This window comes from Megascapheus bottae, chromosome 20, assembly GCF_031878675.1.
Source record: "Megascapheus bottae isolate mThoBot1 chromosome 20, mThoBot2.hap1, whole genome shotgun sequence".
NCBI lineage: Eukaryota > Metazoa > Chordata > Mammalia > Rodentia > Geomyidae > Megascapheus > Megascapheus bottae.
In genome coordinates, this window is record NC_143528.1 from 26,469,686 (window position 1) to 26,492,317 (window position 22,632).

The 22,632-nt window shown below is 36.1% G+C and overlaps 1 protein-coding gene across 1 annotated transcript in view; it reads left to right on the forward strand.

Annotated features, from left to right (window-relative positions):
- Glra3 (glycine receptor alpha 3) overlaps positions 1–22,632 on the forward strand; it is a 127,732-nt gene that overhangs the window by 41,833 nt on the left and 63,267 nt on the right. Inside the window, exon 3 of the mRNA XM_090353721.1 lies at positions 11,231–11,298. Within this exon, the coding sequence (XP_090209847.1) occupies positions 11,231–11,298 (68 nt within the window). The remainder of the gene's footprint in view (positions 1–11,230; positions 11,299–22,632) is intronic.

Genomic DNA, 22,632 nt, shown 5'->3' on the forward strand with positions numbered 1-22,632 from the left:
CACCAAAGAAAACTCTGTAACTCATGGAAATTGAACAACACATTGTTGAAGCACCAGTGGGTCATTGAAGAGATCAGAAAGGGAACACACAAAAACTAGCTCCTTTGGGACACAGCAAAGGCAGTACTAAGAGGAAAATTTATAGCTCTGAGTGCCTACATAAACAAATTGGAAAAACATCTCAAACCAACAATTTAATGGTGCACCTTAAGCACTTGGAAAAAGCGTAATAAGCCAATCACAATTCTAGTAGAAGGAAGCAAATTATTAAAATTAAAGCAGAATTAAACGAATTAGAGTCTAAAAAAGATAGAAAGAATCAACAAAACAAGGAGTTGGTCCTCTAAAAAACTTATCATTTCTTTGATGAACACTGATGCAAAACTTCTCAACAAAATCCCAGCCAATCATATTAACAATTCATTAAAACAATTATACACTATAATCCAACAGGATTCATCCCAGGGATGCAAAGCTAGTATAATATATGCAAGTCAATTAACATAATTCAACACATCAACAGGAGGAAGGACAAGATCATATGATCATCTCAACAGAAGCAAAAAAAGATATTTCACAAGTTATAACTTCCCTTTATGTTTGAAGCACTGGAGAATCTTGGAATCCATGGAACATTCCTCAGTATAATAAAGGCTGTATGTGACAAACCTACAGCTAATATTCTAGTTAATGGCAAAAAGCTAAAGCCATTTGCTCTGAAATCAGAAATGACAAGGATGTCCACTCTCTCCACTCCTCTTCAATATAGCATTAGAATTTCTAGACAGAGCAATAAGACAAGAAACAAACATAAAGGAGTCCCAAAAAGGGAAAGAGGAAGGGAAACTTTCCCTCTTTGCAGATGACATGATTCTGTATTTTAAAAACCCTATAGACTCCACTCCCAAGTTGCCTGAGCTGATTTGAAAATTTGGCAAGGTAGAAGGGTATAAAATTAACATTCAAAAATCAACTGCCTTCCTGTATGCCAACAATAAGAGGAGCGAGGCAGAAATCAGGAAAGCAACTCCTTTTGCAATAGCCTCAAAGTAAATAAAGTACTTAGGAATTAACTTAACTAAGAATGTAAAGGACCCTTATGATGAAAAATTTAAAAACCTGAAAAAGGAAAAGAACTAAGGAAACAAAAAAACCTCCCATGTTCCTGGATTAGAATTAACATCGTGAAGATGGAAATCCTGCCAAGAGCTATCAACAAATTCAATGCAAAAACCATGAATATTCCAATGTCATTCTTTAAGTAAATAGAAGAGGCAATCTAAAATTTCATATGGAATAATAAAAGACCCCATATAGCAAAAACAATCCTTTGCAGAAAGAACAGTGCTGGACGAATATCAACACCAAACTTTAGACTCTGTTGCAGAGCTACAGTAATCAAAACAGCTTGATATTGTCACATGAACAGGCCTCAGGACCTATGGAATAAAATTGAAGACCCAGAAATCAATCCACTTAATCTTTGATAAGGGAGACAAAAGAAAATAGAATGGAAGAAAGACAGCCTCTTCAACAAGTGGTACTGGCAGAACAGGTTAGGCACCTACAGAAACTAAAGTTGGATCCTTCTTTGTCACCCTGCACTAGATTTAACTCCAAATGGATCAAAGACCTCGAGGTAAAAGCTGACACACTGAAAACTTTACAAGAAGGAGTAGGAGATACACTAGGACTCCTTGATTCAGGTTGAAATTTCTTAATTAAGACCCTGAAGCACAACAAATTAAAGAAAGTTTGGACAAATGGGACTGCATTAAACTGTAGAGCTTCTGTATGGCAAAGGATATAGCTAGCAAGTTATATAGAAAGCCCATAGAATGAAAGAAGATCTTCACTCGCCATAAAACAGACAAAGGCCTCATATCTAAAATATATCTACAGCTCAAAAAACTAAATCCCTCAAAAACAAATCCTCAAAGAAACAACGATCCCATTAAAATTTGAGCTAAAAACTTAAAGAGACACTTCTTTAAGAAGAGGAAATAATAATGGCCTATTTTTTCAGTATATATTAAAAAATATATGAAAATAGAATGGCCTATAGACACATTAAGAAATGCTCTACATCTCTGGATATAAAAGAAATGCAAATCAAAATAACTCAGAGAGGGCCGGGAGTTTGGCCTAGTGTTTAAAGTGCTTGCCTAGCATGCATGAAGACCCAGGTTCAACTCCTCAGTACCACATACCTAGAAAAAAAAAGCCTTAAGTGGTGCTGAGGCTCAAGTGGCAGAGCCCTAGCCTTGAGAAAATCCAAGGACAGTGCTCAGGCCCTGAGCTCAAGCCCAGGACTGGCAAAAAAAAAAAAAAAACCTCAGAGATTCCACTTCACTCTAGTTAGAATGGCCATGATCAAGAAATATAACAACAGATGCTGGAGGAGATGTTGCCAGGAAGGATTGCTACTACATTGTTGGTGGGAGTGTAATTCCTTCAACCACTCTGGAAAGCAGTATGGTCATTCCACACAATGGACAAAGGCCTCATATCTAAAATATATCAACAGCTCAAAAAATTAAATCACTCCAAAACTAATCTCCAAAGTAATAACCATCCCATTAAAAAATGGGCCAAAGACTTAAAGAGAGTCTTCTCTGAAGAAGAAACAAAAATGGCCTACAGACACATGAAGAAATGCTCAACATCTCTGGTCATAAAAGAAATGAAAATCAAAACAACTCTAAGATTCCACCTCACTCCAGTTACAATGGCCAGGATCAAGAAAACTAATAACAACAGATGCTGGAGGGGATGTGGCCAGGAGGGATCACTACTACACTGTTGGTGGGAGTGCACACTCGTTCAACCACTATGGAAAGCAGTATGGCAGTGCCTCAAAAGGCTAAACATAGAGCTTCCCTATGACCTAGCAATTCCACTACTTGGCATTTACCCAACCATCCAGAAACTAGGGCATACTAAATCCACTAGCACAACAATGTTCATTGCAGCATTATTCACCATAGCAAAGATATGGAACCAACCTAGATATCCCTCAGTTGATGAATGGATCTACAAGATGTGGTATTTGTACACAATGGAATTCTATGCTGCTGTCAGAAAAAACGACATCGCCCCATTTGATAGGAAATGGAAAGACTTAGAAAAAATCATATTAAGTGAAGTAAGCCAGACTCAAAGGAACTTAGGCTCAATGGTTTCCCTCATTCATCATAACCAGTAGAAACCTTGGGCTCTATTAGCAAAGATTTGCAATAGAGCAAAAACTTGATACATAAGGCCCTATAGTATGAAGCTAATTGAATGGACCTATAGGATATTGAAACAAAAGCCATATAACGAATGATTGCTGTCCTTAAGGTACTATGTTATCTCTCATCTCTTTTGCTGTTCCTTTGTTCTCTCATATTGTCACAATATCTCACTTTGTTATCTGATATATTGGATACATTTGTATTTGGTTACTTGAAATTGGACAGGGAAGGGGGGAAAACCAAGGAGGGGCGGTGAGGAGGAGGGGACCAAGACATGTGGAAGGGTATCAATGTATGTGAATTAATGCACCTTCTATCTGGCAAATATCATGTAACCCTTTTATTAAATACAATAAAAATATTTTAAAAAAAGAATAGACATAGAGCTTCCCTATGACCCAGCAATCCCATTCCTTGGCATTTACACAAATGTCCAGAAACAAGGACATACTAATGCCACTAGCACAATGATGTTCATTGCAGCACTATTTGCCACAGCTAAGATATGGACCCAACCAGATGCTCCTCGGGGGAATGAATGGATCAAAAAGATGTGGTACTTATACACAATGGAATTCTCTGCCGCTGTCAGAAAGAATGACATTGCCCATTTGTAAGGAAATGGAAAGACTTGGAAAAAAAAACATATTAAGTGAAGTAAGCCAGACCCAAAGGAACATAGGCTCAAGGGTTTTCCTCATTTGTAATAATCAGTACACATCCAGGACTCTCCAGGAAAGGATCACAATAGCTCAAAAGCTATGTATATATAGTCATATAGTATGAAAGTAAGCAAAATGAACTGTAGGATATGGAAAAAAGAGGTTTATCTTTGTTATTGTTGTTCTTAATGTACTGTTATTTCTCTTCTCTTTTTTTTGCCCTTATGGTTAATCTCATGTTGTTACTATATCTGACTTTGTTACCTAGTATATTGTACATATATTTATTTGTTTATTTTAAATAGGGAAGGGAAGGGGAGAAAAGGAGATGGGGGAGGGAAAGGAGGACAAAAACATGTGTGAGAAGAATGCACCCACTACTTGATGAATGTAACTGTAACCCCTCTATACATTACCCCGACAATAAAATACAATTAAAAAAAAAAGAAATGTAGAACTATCCATCATTTAGTATCAGTTTCATCAAATACTAGGTCCCCTGATATGGCCTGTCTTCCATCAGCTCTTTATAGGAATATGGCTTCACCCATACCAATGTTTATGCTCTTGAGTTTTCTCTCTTGTAAACAGAAGTCAATAGAGTACATGACAATTTATCTCAAGCCAAATAATAGTCCCCAGAGTTCTATTGCTATTTCCAGGCAAAGAAAATAATAGTGTTTCATGGTTGTGAGAAAACAGGAGGATAACTCATATGGTACTTGTTTCACCTCTTCAAGGCTGCCAGCCTGTGTTGATTTTTCCAAGTTACATTAAATGAAATGAAAGGTCTCTAACAGTGAGAACGAGTGTCATATGCTTTCTCCATTCTTGCATAGAAGACACCTTGTCATATTAAAGATCTTACTAACTAATCCATGAATCTTGAGCTTTTGAGTATGTAGCATCTACAGTGCTTTGTGTTTATCAGCATCCACCAAATTCACAATAGGGAACTTTCAAAATTAATCGCCTTAATTTCTAGAAATTCTTCCATTTCTTCCAAATTCTCAAAATTTGTTAGCACAAAAAGTTTGAAAAATATTCCTTTATAATGTACTGAATCTTGATTGTTTTGTCATGATGTTTCATTTTTCATGTGTGATTTTGTTTATTTATGTGTTTTCTCTTCTTTTGGGGTATAAGATTTGTTGTGTGACTGTCAATTTGGTTAATTTTTTCAGAAAACCAACTCTGTTTTGTTGATTGCTTCTATGGTTTTTAAGGACACTGATTCATCTAATTCTGAACTAATTTTAATAATCTGTTTCGGGCCAAACTAAGGTTTGGCTTGTTTTTTTTTCCCCAAGAAATTTTAGGCACATCATTAAATTGTTGGTTTGAGATTTCTGCAATTGGTTGATACAGGCATTCAGAATTTCTAGCAAATATTGAAATACTCAAACTAAACCAAGGAGATTAAAGCCAACAAAGTAGACCCATATAAAATAATAAAACAGAAACAACATTAAGAGGAGAAAAGGCCCCTAAGAGAGCCCCATGATCTGGTGGATTTATAGCTGAATTCTATAAGGCCTTCAAAGCAAAACTGACAATATTCCTCAAACTCTTCAATGAAATTGAAAATGAATGTTCACTACAAAATTAATTCTGTGAAATTTCTCTACCCTCATCCAAAAACCACACAGGGAGTCATCAAAAAGTAGAACTATAGACTCATTTCATTGATGAACTTTGATGCAAAACTCAACAAAATTCATGCCAATCCATCCAGAAACAAGGACATACTAAATCCACTAGCACAATGATGTTCATTGCAGCACTATTTACCATAGCAAAGATATGGAACCAACCCAGATGCCCCTCAGTTGATGAGTGGATCAACAAGATGTGGTATTTGTACACAATGGAATTCTATGCTGCTGTCAGAAAGAATGACATTGCCCCATTTGTAAGGAAATGGAAAGACTTAGAAAAAATCACATTAAATGAAGTAATCCAGACTCAAAGGAACATAGGCTCAATGTTTTCCCTCATTTGTCATAATCAGTAGAAACCTTGGGCTCTCCTAGCAGAGATTTACAATAGAACAAAACCTAGATACATAAGACCATACAGGATGAGGCTAAATGAAAGGACCTCCAGGATATAGAAACAAAAGCCATATAATAAGTGATTGTTGTCCTTAATGTACTATGTTATCGCTCATCTTTTTTGCTGTCCCTTGGTTATCTCATATTGTTACAGTATATCACCTTGTTATCTGATATATTGGATATATGCTTATTTGGTTATTTGAAATAGGATAGGGAAGGGGAGAAAACAAGATGAGGGGCGTGGGAGGAGGGAGGGAAATGGAGACCAAGACATGTGAAAGGGTATCAATGTTTGTGAAGTAATGCACCTTCTATCTGGCGAATATCATGTAACCCTTTTATTAATTGCAATAAAAAATTATAAAAAAAGAAGTGAATGGTTCTAAGACAAAAATGATAAAAAAAAACTGGAAAAGGAAATTCTGAAGTTAGATGCTTACATATCACCCTGTTCAAGAAGCACTTCTGAGTGGATCAAAGACCTTGAGATTAAAGGAGATATTGTGAAAACTTTGCAGGAAAGAATAGAGGAAGCACTAGGTTTCCTTGACATAGGATATAATTGTCTTAATCAAGACCCAGAATCATAACAAATCAAAGAAGGATTGGATAAATGAGATTGGGAGAAGATCTTTACTAGCCATACAACAAACAAGGGCTTCATATCTAATATATGCTTAGAACTTAGAAAATTAAATCCTCCAAAAAAATCCTCAAAGAAACAACCAACCCATTAACAAGTCTAAAGACTTAGATACTTCTCTGAAGAGGAAATAAGAAAGGCCAATATACAAATGAAGAAATGCAAATGAAAACAACATTGAGATTCCACTCACCCAGTTAGAATGGCCATAAGCAAGAAATCTAATAACGACAGGTACTGGCAGGTATGTGGCCAGAAGGGGTCAATACTACACTGTTAGTGGGAATATAAACTTGTTCAACCATTCTGTAAAGCAGTATGGTGGTTCCCCAAAAGACTGAACACAGAGCTCTCCTCTGACCTAGCAATCCCACTCCTTGGCATTTGCCAAATTTTCAAAAACCAAGGACAGCTATGTTCATTGCAGCATTATTTACCATCACTAAGATACAGAACCAACCCAGATGCTCCTTAATGAATGGATCAAGAAGATGTGGTATATATCCAAAATGGAATTCTATGCTTTCATAAGAAAGAATCACATTGCCCAATTTATAAGGAAATGGAAAGACTTGGAAAAATTCATATTAAGTGAAGTAAGCCAAACTCAAAGAAACATAGCCTCTATGGTTTCCCTCATTTGTAATAATTAGAATATGTCTAATATAGCCCTAAAAGTGGATTACAATAACTCAATAGCTATGCACATATATCCATATATGATATTAATCATATAATGAAGATTTTTAAAGAAAAATTTAAAATGCAATGTATTTTATCATGATAAAAAAATATTAAATATTTTTAGAATATGAAAAAAGATTATGTTAATTAAAATGAACTCCAAGATATAGAGACAAGAAATTTTTACTTGTTGTTTTTGCCAGTCCTGAGTCTGGAACTCAGGGCTTGAGCACTGTCCTTGGGCTTTATTAAGGCTAGATCTCTACCACATGAGCCACAGCATCATTTCCAGCTTTTTCTGTGTATATGACACCCAGAAATTGAACCTGGGTCTTTGTGGCATGCTAGGCAAGCACTCTACCACTAGGCCAAACTCCAAGCCCCTGCTGTTGTTATTTTTTAATGTACTGTGTGAAGTTATTTTCTTTGGTTTATCCCCTGTTGTATTCTACTTTGGTGCCCTGTGTCTTGTATACATCTCATTTGGGGAAGGGAAGGGCAATAACAAAATTATGAAACAAAGGACAATCAATGGACAAAGGATGAATTAATGCAACAGCAATATTAACAAGATGATATGTTGGAAACAAACTTTATAACTTGTCAGGCGAAGAAAAATAGGACAAAAATGAGAGAATGTTCCACTAGAAATGTACTCATTACCTTAAGTATGTAACTGTAACACTTCTATCCATCACTTTGACAATAAAATTAAACAAACAAAAGAACAGTCTTACCTTTTTAATACTCCTAAGCCGAGCTTCTCATTCCCTATATCAGCCTTTCTAAGAACATTTCAGTTAAGTTTTAACCCTGCTTGATGTTGTCTATAGATGTTTCCTAGCATGGAATTCTTTTAGGCCAGAAATGTCTACATATTGTCACAGATTTCACCCCACTCACTTAGGGGGCTTCTCAAAGTCCTGATGCTGAGCTGAAGGTGAAGTCAGTAGTGAAATATTTCCCTAGTGTGCAGAAGGCCCTGGGTTTGATCCTAGAACCACAAAACAAGCAAGCAAGCCTAAAAGAACAGATGCCTTGGTTGTATTCCATACCAACTAAATCTAAATGTGACAGCCAGGCATTCCTAGATGATGCATCGACCAGCTGCTTTCAGTGTACAACAGAGGACTCAGAGAATTATGAATCTCTCTCTTTATTTTACAATATATTTTACTGTTTTGTTTCCCTTACTTGAATTTGGTAAGACAAATTGCATTTAGAGAATATGTGATGAAAACAAAGCCTGGGAGAGTAGTTCAGTGATTAAGTGCTTGATAAGTATATTTAATGTCCTGGTTTCAGAAAATCCCTAGCACCACAATGAAAGATGAAAATTTTGCACTATTAATGATCATATATATATATATAATATGAAAATTTCAGATAATATCTAAACTATGCAAACTAATGGAATAAATTTTTAAAATCAAATATTCCACTTATCATTAGAAAGAAAAATAGCCTCATTATGAAGATCAGGATGTTAGCTCTCATCTCCTTTGCTGTCCCTTGGGTATCTCATATTGTTACAGTATCTCACTTTGTTATCTGATATATTGAATTTATTTGTATTTGGTTATTTGAAATTTGATAGGGAAGGGGGGAAAACCAAGATCAGGGGGTGGGAGGGAGGGTAATGGGTACCAAGACATGTGAAAGGGTATCAATGTATGTGAATTAATGCACCTTCTATCTGGCAAATATCATGTAACCCTTTTATTAATTACAATAAAAATATATGTATATAAAAAAGAATGGCTTTGAACGTTTTGATGGCTATAAAAAACTGATATGTGGCTATTAGATCCAAACAGTACAAGAGCGAGGACTCATTATTCACATATCCAATGCTATGGACATGCTATTAGAAATACAAACACAACTACATAGACATAAAAATTTGTGACTCTATAGACATAATGTTTTAATACATAGATTAACATGTATTTATGACACACACGCTCAGCCTGATTTCAATTATGTTCTAAAATCTAATTGCCACTGATTGTATACAGAGTTTCCCTTCTTGAATACTTGTTTGTTAAATATGTCATTTGAAATATGATGTAAAAATCATTGTTAATAAATTCTTTAATAAAAAATAAAAATTTGACAATAACAGAAGATGTTGAAACAATCAATGATTAAATAATTTCCAACCTAAAAAATTCTACTGACTTTATGCATTAATTGTGAAAATATGAGAGGCATTTTGTTGACAAGGAAACTCTCCAGGCTTCAAGACTCATTATTCTTCAAAAAGGTAATGAAAGGTATATTCAATTACAATGAAGAAATAAACCAAGAAGTAGAAACAGGAACAGAGAAATAGAACAATGTAATGGAAGTCATTCCCATTGTGATGAATGGAAAGAGCTGGTTGTTAAATATAGATGACTGTTTTGTCCTACAGAAAATATTATGGATAGTAATTCCTGAAGAAAATAAAATTAATAGAATGTCTGATGAGTTGAAATACAATGAAATATAATTTAGACATTTTCAGAAACTGGTGGATAAATCTCTGTGCACAGAGAAATTGGAAATGCACATGAAAGAGTGATCAATCTCAGGAAAATATTCTGCCAAAACGGAAATGCAATTCTGGTGTAATTTTTGGTGTATGTAATGGTCACAATATGTAAGAAGTAAACACTGACAAACTTAATAATATTGAATATTTGACAATATTTGGGTAATGGATGAAGAGAAAATAGATTTACAGAGTAAATGAAAAGGATTGCATAGGTAGAAAAGGCTAAGTTCTTGCTCTCTTGGTGGGCATGGGAACATATGCCTAAAACAGACACAGTTGAAATGAGCAAACATGTAATTTATAGAAAGTAAGAGATATAAGTACCAAAATAATGTCTTCAATTTATTTAAAATAATTTTATCTTTAAAAAGGAGAAATGACAGAAGGAAAAGAAATGGCAAGGGCCCACTATGTTATAGCCATCCTTATAAAAAATAAATTTGAGCCAGGCACTGGTGGCTCAAGTATGTAATCCTAGCTACTATAAAGGGTGAGATCAGAAAATCGCAGTTCAAAGCCTGCTCAAGCAGGAAAGTCAAAACTGGAATTAGAGATGTGGCAGAAAGTGGTGAGACACTAATCTTGAGCAGAAATGCTCAGGCAACTCAGGCACTGAGTTCAAGTGCCATGACTGACAAATAAAAATAAAAAATTGTTCTTGTAAAACTATGTTCAGATAAAAAAAACACAAAATAAAGTTTATATATCAGTTAATGTGGGTGGCTTTGACAACCTAGAGTTTAAATCAGAGCCATTATAGTCCATACTACACAATCTGACACTGTAGTTGTTTATATAGATCACAAATGAATCACAAAAAAAATGCAGTCAGATAATCCAACGCTTTGACTATCCCATGGCGATAAGGGAAATGCACAGCTCTTAGAAACAGACCTGATTGATGCTTTGTCTTACAACCTCCCATGTCCTCTCTGAACTCTTAATTTCCCAGTGTGCAAATGGTAGGACATTTCCCTCTGTCGGAGTTATTTTGAATTAAATGGTATGAATGGAACAGCCAGCACAGAACTTTTAACAAAACCAAGTGCTCAATGATTTATTGATCCCAGCAACTCATACTCCATTTCTGTGTACCAGTTTTTGACATTTGGTTTTTAAAAAAAATGTATACACGGGCCGGGAGTTTGGCCTAGTGGTAGAGTGCTTGCCTAGCATGCACAAAGACCCGGGTTCGATTCCTCGGTACCACATACATAGCAAAAAGCCAGAAATAGTGCTGTGGCTCAAGTGGTAGAGCCCTAACCTTGAGAAAATCCAGGGACAGTGCTCAGGCCCTGAGCCCAAGCCCAGGACTGGCAAAAAAAAAAAAAAAATGTATACATGACCCTTGTGACTTCATTTGTAACTGATTGAGATTAGTAGCCCTGATATTTTCATGTGTCTTGCAGGTCCTCCAGTCAATGTCACGTGCAACATCTTCATAAACAGCTTTGGCTCCATCGCAGAGGCCACGATGGTGAGCACATTGATTGTGTAACGAGGTTCCACGGGATTCACTCAGAACCGCCTTAGTGGAATATTTCCTGTTAGTGTGATGCACTCTTATATAGAACCACAATGAGATTGCCCAAAAGATCAGATCCATGGAAAAACTAAATTGCAACCAGCTGTAGTTAATAATGTTTAGGAAAAAAGTGTATTGGTGGATATATGTAAGCAATAGTATGTTTTGTATATTCTCCAATTAAACAATAGATTGTTATAAATCAAATTAAACCAAAAATTTACTATTAGCTATTTATTCATTTCTAGAGATCTCTATTAGCCAGATATGTACATAACACTATGTACCATGATATTCAATTATTCTGTATATGCTAATTGATTCCATTATTTTGAGTATTCTTTTTTTAAATATATTTTTATTGTAATTAATAAAAGGGTTACATGATATTTGCCAGATAAAAGGTGCATTAATTCACTTACATTGATACCCTTTCATATGTCTTGGTACCCATTACCCTCCCCCCACTCCCCCATATTTTGAGTATTCTATTGTATAATTTTTCCAAGTGACTATCTTATTTGTTTAATTACGACTTATATGAATCCACATATAAATTTACAAATACTGTGACGTATGCCTTTATTAACTGATGCTATATAATTAGGTCACTGAAAATAATCAATATAGTAAAAGTGAAATTGTCATAAAAATTATAATCCAAGACCAATTTATTTTTTGCTCTGTAGCTTTTTACTGTGGAACTTAGCTAAATAAAAGGAAGAAATACATAATTGAAGTAGTGAATATCTGTAAAAATTCTCTTACAGTTAACTTTTTTTGAAAAGTATGCATCATAGTTCTTACATTACCTAGAATTATACTGTATTCCCAAATTTAGCAAGAGTAATTTGCATTAATTTCCCATGTGGGATTTTTACTGAAATAGAATATAAAATTCTAGAAGAGTTCATAGTTTCCCAAACCATTATGACAAAATAATGAGCATTTTTGCTATTTAAGAATCACTTGATAATGAAGTACCTAAGGAAAATAATTTAATATGCAAATAACCCTAATTATGTATTTGGGCAGGTGTAGACTTGTGTATGTAAGAAAAAGGGTGAATATTAACAAGGAAAGATAGACTTCCTGGTATCATTTACTTGGCAATGCCATTTCCCTCCTGTGTGTAACATTTAGTCCTGTTGCAATATCATGTGATTCTAATCATCTCCAAATAACTGTAATATAAACTTTCATTGGAAAGATCTGAACTCTAGGGCTGTGAGTTTGGCCTAGTGGTAGAGTGCTTGCCAAGCATACACGGAGACCTGGGTTCAATTCCTCAGTACCACATACATAGAAAAAAGCCAGAAGTGATGCTGAGGCTCAAGTGGTAGAGCGCTAGCCTTGAGAAAGCCCAAGGACAGTGCTCAGGCCCTGAGCTCAAGCCCAGAACTGGCAAAAAAAAAAAAAAAAACCCAAAAAACAGAACTCTATAAGAACATGTATATATGAGCAGAATTATAAGCAATAAACAATGACTATGATTTGTATAATAGTGCCATTCTGGTGGAATTCTAGTGTATGTGTGTGTAATGGTCCTGGGGCTTGAACTCAGAGGGCTTAGACTCTGTGCCTGAGGTTTAATGGTCAAGGGTAGTGCTCTATCATTTGAACCACATCTCCAAATTTGTTTTTTTGGTGGTTAATTTGCATGTGTGTGTGTGTGTGTGTGTGTGTGTGTGTGTGTGCTTGTTTTAAATTCTGTTTTCTAATTGTTTCTTATTGACATAAGAACAGACATTATTCCCATAAGGACATAAATTTTATATAATTTCTAATAGTAATATTTTCTCAAAAAAGGCATGTTTGTTTAAGCTGTGTTGCTAGAAAGATAGTTGCATGTTTCTCTATAGCAAAGAATTTATGTTTTTATTTTTATAATGTTTATGGTGATCTAAGGATAATTTAAAAAATCGAAATGTAAATCTAGAGTCATTACAGGAATTATGTTTTGAAAGAGCTTTTTTTCATGACACTTGCAAGGAAATGCGCCTAAGAAAGATCAATTTTTCCTATGCTTTTTCCCAGAATGAGTCCTTATTCCTTGTATCTACTGAAGTTCCTGTAAATGCAATTTTTATGACTGCCACAATAATATTTAGTGTCTATCTCATATTTATAGATTCATTAATTTAATCTTCTTTTGGGAATAGCCTGTATGTAGCCTTCTAGCCTTTTAATATTAACAGTATATTTGTTAATACCTTTCCTTCCCTGTCTTATTTCCCTTGGAGTAGTAAAGTCAAGTGAAACACAGCAACTGCTTTGGTCTGAAAAATCTTTTAATCTCACACATGAGTAACCATTGACTGACACTAAGAATGTGCTCTCAACTAGCGTTTATGAGCATCAGTCAGAAATGGTTTACAGGTGGGATTGTTGCAGAACCCAAAGAGGGTATGAAAGTTAGTCACCTTAGTGACCCCATCAGGAATACGAATAAAGCTCTGCTCACGGTATTTATTCACCGGCTCATGCTTATAAGTACTGTGTTTCCGAAGGAGACTATTGGCAGATCCCATTCCCAAAGGTAAAATTTCCTACAAGGAATTTCACAAAGAACACTTGTGTTGCTTTGCTTTAATACTGGTAAATGAACAGTGGTGAAAAACAGATTTGCAATTCAGATAGAAAAAAACAGATGCAGAGGCTTTGCATTCCCAGGCACATATCTCTGTAGCTTTACTCCTTCATTGTACAATACATGGTTGCAGAGCTTCTTTCAGATAACCATTGCATACAGACATTTGCAATATTTGTACTGAGGGAAAAATGAAAATTTTAGAGTTAACTCTAATGGTGAACATACATGTCACTTAATTTAATTCTCTCTGTATCTAATCTTCAAGTTCATTTATAATGGAAAGTGAGTATTACCTACATATGGATTTCTTTAGAGGAAGACATTGAATAGAATTCTTTGTTACCAGATCAGTTAACCACTTAAATGAACTATTTAACACAATAAAAATGACAGGTTCTGCCCGTGACAGGTGATAGCAACTTCATCTTGATGGTATTTATCATCAGGCTTTTTTTGCTTCTCAGAGAATTTGATTTCTTCAAAGATTACACTTTGCAATGTCACTTCAACCTCGAAAGATAAAATAAGAAGCAAGACTGTAAATTGGATTCTGTAAAATGATTGACATTAGTCATAATTTGTTACTTTTTCATGGACTTATCGTGTCAATTATTGTTAAGTAACTTGGCAAGCAATTTAAGTTACAAATAGCTCTTCACCTGCCATGCTGATCTGACAGAAACATGACAAAATTAACACTGAGGTTTTCTAGACCATTTTGGTGGCACTTCTCAGTTGCTATTATGGGGCTAACAAATTTATCTACAAAGTAATCCCGCTAACTTTGAATCAGACAGGCTCTAATAAGCCAATCTGACGAGACCTGGGGCTGTGCCACATGGACCCTTGTCTAGTACAGCAGATGCCAGCCAAAGAGTTAAATTAAGCAGTCCTTTCTCCTAAGGACATCAATAGAAAATGGAAGATTATTTCTGGACAATAAGTGAATCAATATCTCTTTGCATCGCTCTATCTTTGTGTTTCTGTATCTGCCTGTCTCTCTCTCTCTCCTCTCTCTCTCTCTCTCTCTCTCTCTCTCTCTCTCTCTCTCTCTCTCTCTCTCAGTTGCTCTCTCACACACACACACACTCACTCATGCATACAGGCACATACTTTGAACATGAACTGAATACTTGGAAGTTTGATGTTAAAACCAAAAGATAGTCATTTTTCTCACCATCTTGTCATTAAAGCAGCTTGTTAACATAAGCTGTTCTATAGAGAACATCAAGAATCCGATGTATTTAGCAATTATCATAGTCTATGGCGATAATCAGTGCCATCTTTAAGAAAATTTGCCTTTAGTAGTTTCCTGGAATTTTGCAATATTCCAAAGGCAACCTAAAGCATAAGACAAATAAACCTGCCAAAATGATATTATTAAGGGGTTTAATTAACAAAAGTGAGCTTATAATACAACAAATAGATAAGCTGCTATAAGTTATATTCTGGCAAGTTCTGGACCCCCTTCATCTGTGAAACCCCGTCACTGTATTCTCTACAGTGAATGAAGTGTTGCTTTTCTCCTAGAGTAGGGAAGAAATTGGAAGTGCTTTAAGTGCTTGCTTTTCCACTAAGTCTTACAGTCTCTGGGATGTTTCTGTTCTTAGATGTTTGAATAGTAAGGCATTTCTCTGTACTTTCCCCGCAATTTATTGATGTGTCTCTGTCTGTCTCTGTCTCTGTCTCTGTCTCTCTGTCTCTGTTTCTGTCTCTCTGTCTCTCTCCTTCCCTCCCTTTCTCTCTCTCTCCCTTTCTCTCTCTCTCCCCCTCCCTCCCTCCCTCCCTCCCTCCCTCCCTCCCTCCCTCGCTCCTCTCTCTCTCTCTCTCTCTCTCTCTCTCTCTCTCTCTCTCTCTCTCTCTCTCTCTCTCTCATCTCTCTCTCTCTCTCTCTCTCTCTCTCTCTCTCTCTCTCTCTCTCTCTCTCTCTCTCTCTCTCTCTCTCTCTCCTCTCCCTCTCCCTCTCCCTCTCCCTCTCCCTCTCCCTCTCCCTCTCCCTCTCCCTCTCCCTCTCCCTCTCCCTCTCCCTCTCCCTCTCCCTCTCCCTCTCCCTCTCTCTCTCTCTCTCTCCTCTCCTCCCCACATCCTCAGGTAGTTAAAAAGACAGCCAAATGGCATCTTTGAAATCTTAACTCCTTTCTTCGAAGGAAGTCCTTTTGTTTTTTTCTGTTGTTCTTTTGCTGTTTCTCCATTCCATAGTGATTTCTTTTTTTAATTATACTTAAGTTGTTGTACAAAGAAGTTGCCAGTCAACAAAGCAATCTATGAATACAATCAGTATTAAGCCAAGTCACTTTCTTTCATTATTTTCCTCATCCTTCCCAACTCTACCTTTTCCCTCAATTTTCTTTGCTATCCATTGACTTTTCAACTGTATTCTTCCCAAGTCCTCTCTTTGTTTGTCTCCCTTCTTTCCCTTGACACCAGCCCCTTCCAAGTACCCATTTCCTGGTTGCTGTGTAGATGGACTCTGAGGCTTTCTGTGGAATTGCATCATTTAAGTTCTCCCCTGAATCTACAATATTTATTTTTATGCAGTCCTTGCTCATACAATACAGGTCATTTTGCAGCTTTTCCTCACTGTGTTTTTTCAAAGATCATTCCTGGAGGATTTATATTCACATCCCAATAAGCAGCTCCTAAAAAGGATGAAAAATACTAATTCTCAGTCTCTTTTACTCCTTACTATATTATAACTAGCTCTAAAGATAATTACTATTCCTCATCTATGCTCTTTAAGATTAAGATGATGAATCAAAAGTTGACAGCACACATGAAAAGAAATGCACTTTTGCTTGCATCTCTCTTTGGCTTTGGCATTCCCTAAGGCAGTGTTTTTCAAGTCTTTTTTTTTCATCATGCCACCCCAAGGAGTCTTTTTGTTCATCTTCTTCCTTAATTACCCTCCCCATGAAATTTTAACACTTTAGCTATCCTGTATGATCATTTATATATCCTGAGTATCTCTGAATTATACATAAAAAGAGTAAGTTCTTTTTTTCCCATCAAGCATCTTTTTTGTTTGTTTGTTTGTTTCTCCCTTGGGAACAATGTTGTCCTTCTTGAAATCACATGCTCTGAAGTCCATATGCTCAGGACACTTGTGAGCACATTTGGCCAACACTAAAATGTCTGGGGCTATACTCACTACTAGGAAATAGATGCAACAGTACTACTGTTACATAATGGGGCAGAAGCACTGAATGAACAAGAGAAAGAAAGTATATGCTCCTTGCTATTTGAAAAGTTATTAAGAAATGTGGTCCAGATGCCAAATACATTTTTCCTTTTATTGCCTTTTGATGTAATTTTTCAATCTTTACACATGTGTCTGAAAATGCACCCATATATTAATTGTACATACATTCAGACTTATTTCAGATTTATGTTTCATTCTAACATGAAGGCCAGATTCCTTTCCTTCCTGCTTTTATGATGATATTTATGTCTCTATTCCATTTTTATAAACATGACCTGTATCTTATCTGTCACTATTTCATAAGTGGCTGTTAATGTAATTCACATGGAGTTCATTCTTCAGGTGTGCCCAGTGGTGATGAATCTGTAAAATATACATCTTGCATGTGGCATTACTATTTTGGCTTAGACAGAAGTTTATAAGTGCATAATTCACTAAAGGAAGGAGAAAGACACAGGGACAGGGAAAGTGCAGGACAAGGAGATGAGAAAGGGGAGAAAGGGATGGGGAAGGGGAGGGGAACAAGAGAGGGAGACAAAATTATTAAGAAGCTTCCTTTTTTCTGGATAAATTTGTATAAAGGTAAATTTTGCATCCTTGATGAGTCCCTCAAAGGAAAGTTCTTTGCACAATGTTAAGATTTTTCTTTATTCTTACCTTTAAATAGTTGTACAAGGGAGATGTCATATGACAAAGTTGTCTACTAATAGAGTGCATCTTGGTTTGTGTCATCGTCCCTCAGCAATGCCATCCATCTGCAGTTCACCTTTCCCTTTCACTTCTTAATTATGTTGTATATACAATGAATTCCTGACTGCATGATACTTTTAAGTTTTATCTGAAAACCTTTTTCATAACTGGAATGTCAACCTACCTATAGGATAATTCTTCTTAGAGATGGTAAGGGCTTTCCATTTGTTTTCCCTGGTATGATTTTGATTATTCATAAGATTTTCCTTAATGAGCTATTCATATTGTAAATCTACTGCCTCTGCAATTACTTACATTCTATCAGAGGTCACCATGATTTACCTGGTCTGGAATACTATTAAAACTTGATTCAATTTGGTAATCGTACTGACTTTGCTTTGGAATTAATTAGTGCTACATTTGATTGGTCACTTTGGTCATTATTATCACCATACGAATTTGGGAAGAGCTTACTTTAGTGGCAGTTATTAAAAGATGTTTATACCATCTATCCATAAGAGACAAAATAATGAAAATGGCAAATGGTTCTCCCACCAGGAGAGTTAAATTTCTGTACAGGATTTGTGGGGGGTGGGGTGTGTGTGTGAGAGAGAGAGACAGACAGACAGAAAGGCAGAGACAGAAAGAGAGAGAGAGAGACTCCACCACTGCAGAAAGCCATCTTTTAGTCCTTGATCCCTCATGCCCATGACATTTTATTTGCCATGAACTTCAATATTCGGTTTGCCCAAAATCATGTAATTCATTTCAGGCAAGCAGATAAAAAATTAATTTTGTCACTATTTGTATGCACTGTTAATTTCCTACTGTTTACTAGATTCAAATATTCATGTCTCTCAAACACTAGCAGGCCAACTGAACCATTCACCATGCCCACCCTTTCCAAACTTCCTGTGGTGGCCAATATTGTTTCCATATACACTCAGTGTTTATAACCGAAAGCCTTTCAGCCACCCCACAAACAGGCATTGGTCCTAAGAGTCATGTTTCCATAAATGCATGGAGAGCTAGTGAAGGAGAATGGCATCAGGGGTCCAGGTTGTCAGCAAACCTCTCCTCCTGCTTGAGTCAGGATGATCTGGAAATTAGAAATCAGGCAGGTTGCTACTGCAGCATTTGGTTCCAGAAATATACTACACATTGAAATACTGCACCTTACTATTTGTCTGTCTTTCTAGTCTCTGTAATATAGGTAGATAGAACAGATGACAGATCACATAGAGGTTTGCCTTTGTTTCCCATGGTCCACAATAACCCTGAAACACCAAACCTGCTTTCTCTCTTCTGTCTCCACAGAAAAAAGGAAAGTATTTTACCAAAGAACTTTTTTAGCTTCTTGCAATCAAATCTAAAAAACAGACCTGTATATACACCAACATTCTTATCAACACACTGAGACACATTTTCCTCCTTTTACATAAGATTAGCTCCCACTTTTTTCTAGATTAAGTCTTAAAAAGTCCTATTGAAGGTAGGCTCACAACCTTCTTCCTTTGTGTAGCCACCTTTTTCAGCATTTCAGTTTGTTAGCTGATCTCTAGAAATTGAAACATTCCCTGGAATACTTGTCCAAGTAAATGTATCTCACTGTTTTCATATTCCTCTCCTTTCTTTCATAGCGTAAATACTTCAAATGGCTGTACATGATCTGATTTTTCAATACCTTGCTGTTGCACTTTGGATATAAAATGGTCCCAAAGTCTTACATATTGAAGGCTTGCTTAGCCCTCAACCATTGATGCTGATGAGAGATGTATCAACCCTCATTACTGGGGTTATCCCACTGATCGGTTCATATATGAATGGAGATAGGGACAGGTTGGATAAACTGGGTTATGGCAGGCATGATTTTAACAATATATATTATGTCCCAGGCCCAGGCCCCTCTGTCCACTTTTCCTGTCTCTCTCTGTGTCAGTCTCTGTCTGTGTTGTTGTCTGTGTTTGTCTCTGCCTACCTGCCTGTCTGTCTGTCTGTCTGTCTGTCTGCCTGTCTGACTGTGTTTCCTGGATGCCATTAGATTAGCAATTTCTGTTTACCTGTCATGATGTTTCTGCTTCTTCATGACAGGCCCATCAGCAATCGAGCCAGCTAACTGAGGACTCAAACTGCTGAAACCATGAGTCCAACAAGACTTCTGGCCAATCACTTCACTAAATTGTTCTTCCTAAGCATTTGATAACCATAGTACTGTGTGTAACCTTCACCTCTGTTAACCTCTCTATGGTATTTATCATGCTCTTTTGGAAGCCGCTCTTGTTTTAACCTGTCCAACACAACAGCTTTCATTTTCTAACTCTCTGTCCACTTTGATGTAAATTTACTTACAGTCTTTCTAGTTCTCAAATGCCATCCCTTCCCTTCCCTGAGTTCAGAGGCACATTCTTGGGCATATCTTCTGTGTATATCTCTCTTGGTTTTCTGGTGATAAATTTTAAGTTAATAGCTATAGTTCTAGTGTCTCCAGGTAAAAGAATGAGAAGAAAAGAACAAAGTACTATGTGCATGCTGAAATGCTGAATAATAAAAAAAAGAATTGCATTGACACTGTCCTCTATTAGGTAAGTATTCTTCTCAATAAAATGAACTGGTGATCTTCCAAAAATTGCACAAATTTCAAAGGATCACTGTATTCGATCTTCTTCAGATTTGCCTTCTCTTTGAGTCAGCCAGAAACTTTAGAGATCTTTTATTCTTCTACTGTACTCAATATCAAGTGAACCACAAAGTTGCCACAATTTTATCTCCTTACAATTTCTCTCTGTCACTGTTTGCACATCACTTCTCCACCATAATGATAACTACCACAGGATCTAACTCAACTCCTGCTTGGTTGGTTCCCATTTTAACCATTATCCAGAACCATTATCTTATTTGGAACAATCAAATAAGACTCTGTAAGTGTTTTGATCTCTCATATCCTCTCAGATATTTCACCCTGGAGAGAAAAAATATATTCTTATGCTTTATAATATCCTACATAATCTGTTTTACCTTCTGTCCCCGTCCTATCTCTTATCCATTCAACATTTTGGTTATGCCTTCCGATTTTATACATTCCATTCCTTGGGACATCAATTGGGTATTTGAGAACCAGCAATTCTTTTCAAGTCATTTATGTCTTTCTGGGAAAGGTAATAAATGCCAAAAGTCAAACTTGAAGAGTTGTCCTTTACTGTAATCATGAATTTGTAAATGACTCATTTTGCAAGTCTGAATTTACATGTTTCAAACTTATATCTTTCAAAGCAAAAAATCAAAAGCAAACATCAGGAACAAAGAAGAGCAACTTTATTTTTCCTTCCTGAATTTCTCCATGAATTTAGAACTGTCTTACTCTGTATCAGCTCCGTTGGCTTTTTGATTCAAAATGCAATAGTATTTGCAATCTTCTTTCCTTTCTGAGGATTCTATTTCTTTTTTTCATATATTTTTATTGTAATTAATAGAAGGGTTACATGATATTTGCCAGATCGATGGTGCATTAATTCCCATACACTGATACCCTTTCACATGTCTTGGTCCCTATTTCCCTCCCCCCATCCCCACCCCTCATCTTGTTTTCCCCCATTCCCTATAGGATTCTATTTCTTATTACTTACTAGAGTTAAACTGTTTGCCCCTGACAGTTCTTAGGGCCATAGTTATTATTGGATATGATTTGAAACTTAATTCATTCAGAACAATGCAATACTTCAAGCTAGCTGTAGTAGTCTTTCTCTTTCAATCATATGTCTCAGAAGAGCTTATTAAAAAGAACAGATTCTCCTAGAGCTAAATGAATTAGGTTAGTCTCTAGTCAATATGCATGCAAATATTGAACTACTGATTCAATTTTAGCATGTAAAGCTTCTAACAATGAACATGTGCTTTAAAACATCTTATGTATTATTTTATTCTGAATTATTCCTCAAAAACAAAATCGTTGGGCCGGGAGTTTGGCCTAGTGGTAGAGTGCTTGCCTAGCATGCACAAAGACCTCAGTTCGATTCCTCTGTACCCCATACATAGAAAAAAGCCGGAAGTGGTGCTGAAGCTCAAGTGATAGAGCTCTAGCCTTGAGAAATCTCAAGGACAGTGCTCAGACCCTGAGCTCAAGCTTAGGACTGGCAAAAAGAAAAATTGTTGAGCTAGATAGGTTGTACTCTTCATGCTCATTATTTTTTTCTTCGGGAGAGAAAGTTGTTTTAAAATTGCTACTTTAATAATAATCATGGTAAAATAAATTTCTAGTTGAAGTTATTTAGCTGGTGTAGTTGAGAGAAGTAAACTTTTATTTTTATTGAAAGCTGAATAAAATTCACATCTGAACAAATATTCCATGCAGCTTCAGATCTGTTCTTAGAATCCTTAAGGACCCTTATAGGATATAGAAACAAAAGCCATATAGCAAGTGATTGTTATCCTTAATGTACTATGTTATCTTTCATTTCTTTTGGTGTCCCTTGGTTATCTCATATTGTTACAGTATTTCACATGGTTATCTGATATATTTTATATATGCATATTTGGTTGTTTGATGTCTGATAGGGAAGGAAGGAAAACACGATGAGGGGCAGGGGTTGGGGGAGGGAAATGGGGACCAAGATATGAGAAAGGGTATCAATGCATGTGAACCTTCTATCTGGTGAATATAACGTAATCCTTCTATTAATTACAATAAAAATATATAAAAAAAAGAAAATAATGCCCTAGTCTCTTCAACAAGTAATTATTAGAAGACTTGGTTATTTATACAAATGAAGAAATAAATCACTTCGCATTTTAACAGTTTTTTTCTACA